This window comes from Oculina patagonica, chromosome 4 (assembly GCF_052425735.1).
Source record: "Oculina patagonica isolate OP01 chromosome 4, crgOcupat, whole genome shotgun sequence".
In the NCBI taxonomy this organism is placed as follows: Eukaryota; Metazoa; Cnidaria; class Anthozoa; order Scleractinia; family Oculinidae; genus Oculina; species Oculina patagonica.
Genome location: NC_135761.1, coordinates 25,836,249 through 25,837,899, shown reverse-complemented (window position 1 = coordinate 25,837,899; position 1,651 = coordinate 25,836,249). Strand labels below are relative to the sequence as shown.

General features: G+C 38.5%; 1 protein-coding gene across 1 annotated transcript; it reads left to right on the top strand.

The window, feature by feature from the left end:
* Window positions 1-325: 325 nt before the first annotated feature.
* LOC144648270 (forkhead box protein F1-like) lies at window positions 326-937 on the top strand. The gene has a single exon (XM_078507886.1). The coding sequence runs from the start codon at window positions 326-328 to the stop codon at window positions 935-937; it is 612 nt and encodes a 203-aa protein (XP_078364012.1).
* Window positions 938-1,651: the final 714 nt, after the last annotated feature.

Genomic DNA, 1,651 nt, shown 5'->3' with positions numbered 1-1,651 from the left:
GTTTGTAAAGCCTTAAAGAAAAATATCATAAACAAAAGTATACAAAATTAATGCCCTTTGTTGTTTTGGCTAAATTTAAAAGGCAATTGTAGAAAGCCATCTTTTATTTAGCAGTCTTTTATTGTTCGTATGAGAATTTTCTTTGTGAAAATGGAAAATGTTATTCAAGTAATTAGTGGTTTATCTTGCAATTGACGCAACAAAACGGGGCGTGTTCAGTCTTAACTAATGCTTTCAGATAACACTTAAGTTAACGTGCTGAACCTTTCTGGCGTAGTTTGCACTTTCATCTGGCTTGGTTAAGTTTCTAAACTAACGTAAAAATATGAAGAGAGTGGAGCAACTGAATCAGAGAGAAAGTCTTCGTAAATCGTCTGGCGTCTCAAGCGACGAAAAGAAAGTTTGCAAGCAAGAGACACAAGAAACGAAACAAAAACGAAAGCGAAATTCGTGTCCTTTGTCTTACATCGAGGTAATTGCCTACGCCATTCTCAGTTCGCCGCGTAAACGCACTACTTTGTCTGAGATCTACAGCTTCATCGAAGACAACTATCCTGAATTCACAGAGAACAGAGTCCGTTGGAAGAACACAGTCCGTCACAATCTATCCCTTCACGAGTGCTTTCAGCGAGGTGAAATTGCTTTGGATAGGACAGGCTGCTACTGGCGTATTCATCCCAGCTTCGTGGCTGATTTCAGCCGAGGAGATTTTTCCAGACGCAAGGCGTCGCAGATTTCTCCATTTGCTTTAGATACTGTGTACAGTCCACTAGAACATCCCATACCCTTGCCTGGCTCAGCTTTTTCTTGGCACACGTGTCAGCCAACCTCTTCGGCGTTTGTACCACACGTTGGAATGCTCCAGTTTCACGGGCCGGGTATGCATATACCGTACGGACAACATCCTTATTTTCCGTGGGATCATTACATGCACTGAGCGTTTATCAGTCAGACAGACACGCGCTTCTTCGCAAGCAAGAGATGCAAACGAGTCAGTAAAGACGAAAAACCAGATGTGATTGATTTAGCGTAAGTGTAAGTAATGTATAGGGCGCGACTGCTTGTATAGGCCGATAGAAGTCTAAGAACTTTATAAAAAAGAAGTCAAGTAAATGTAAACTAAAAAATAATTTTAAAAGAACAGAAATTTGAAGTGCATTTTGTCGGCTAAAGCCGTGAAAAGTATTGCCGCATAATAGTATATTCCACAACTTTTTTTTACACGTCTATTTATTAAAGTGTACATCACTGTAATTGTATGTTTATAGCTGGGAATTCTTTAAAAACATTTATTTCAGAGTAAAAGGAAGCTTATACATTACTAGAACAGCTTACATCACGGCGGAGAAAAAAAATCGTCGAATTGAAAATGATACTGTTTTGGGCTTTTTCATTATTTCATAGTATATCCGTAATTCTAGAGCTCAGTAAGCTTGTAACAAGATTCAAGATTGAAAAGTTAGTCCAACTTGGAACTGCTTCCAAATTGTTTTCTTGTGCGTATTTTTCACTTGCTCTCACAGTGCCTCTCAACCAGTTGTATAAATACCATATAGTATTGAGTAACTATACTAACAAGTTAGAAGTCCTCGCTTAATTCGTATTGACAATTTGCAGTTGTGATAACTCGACAAATATTGATGAGCAAACG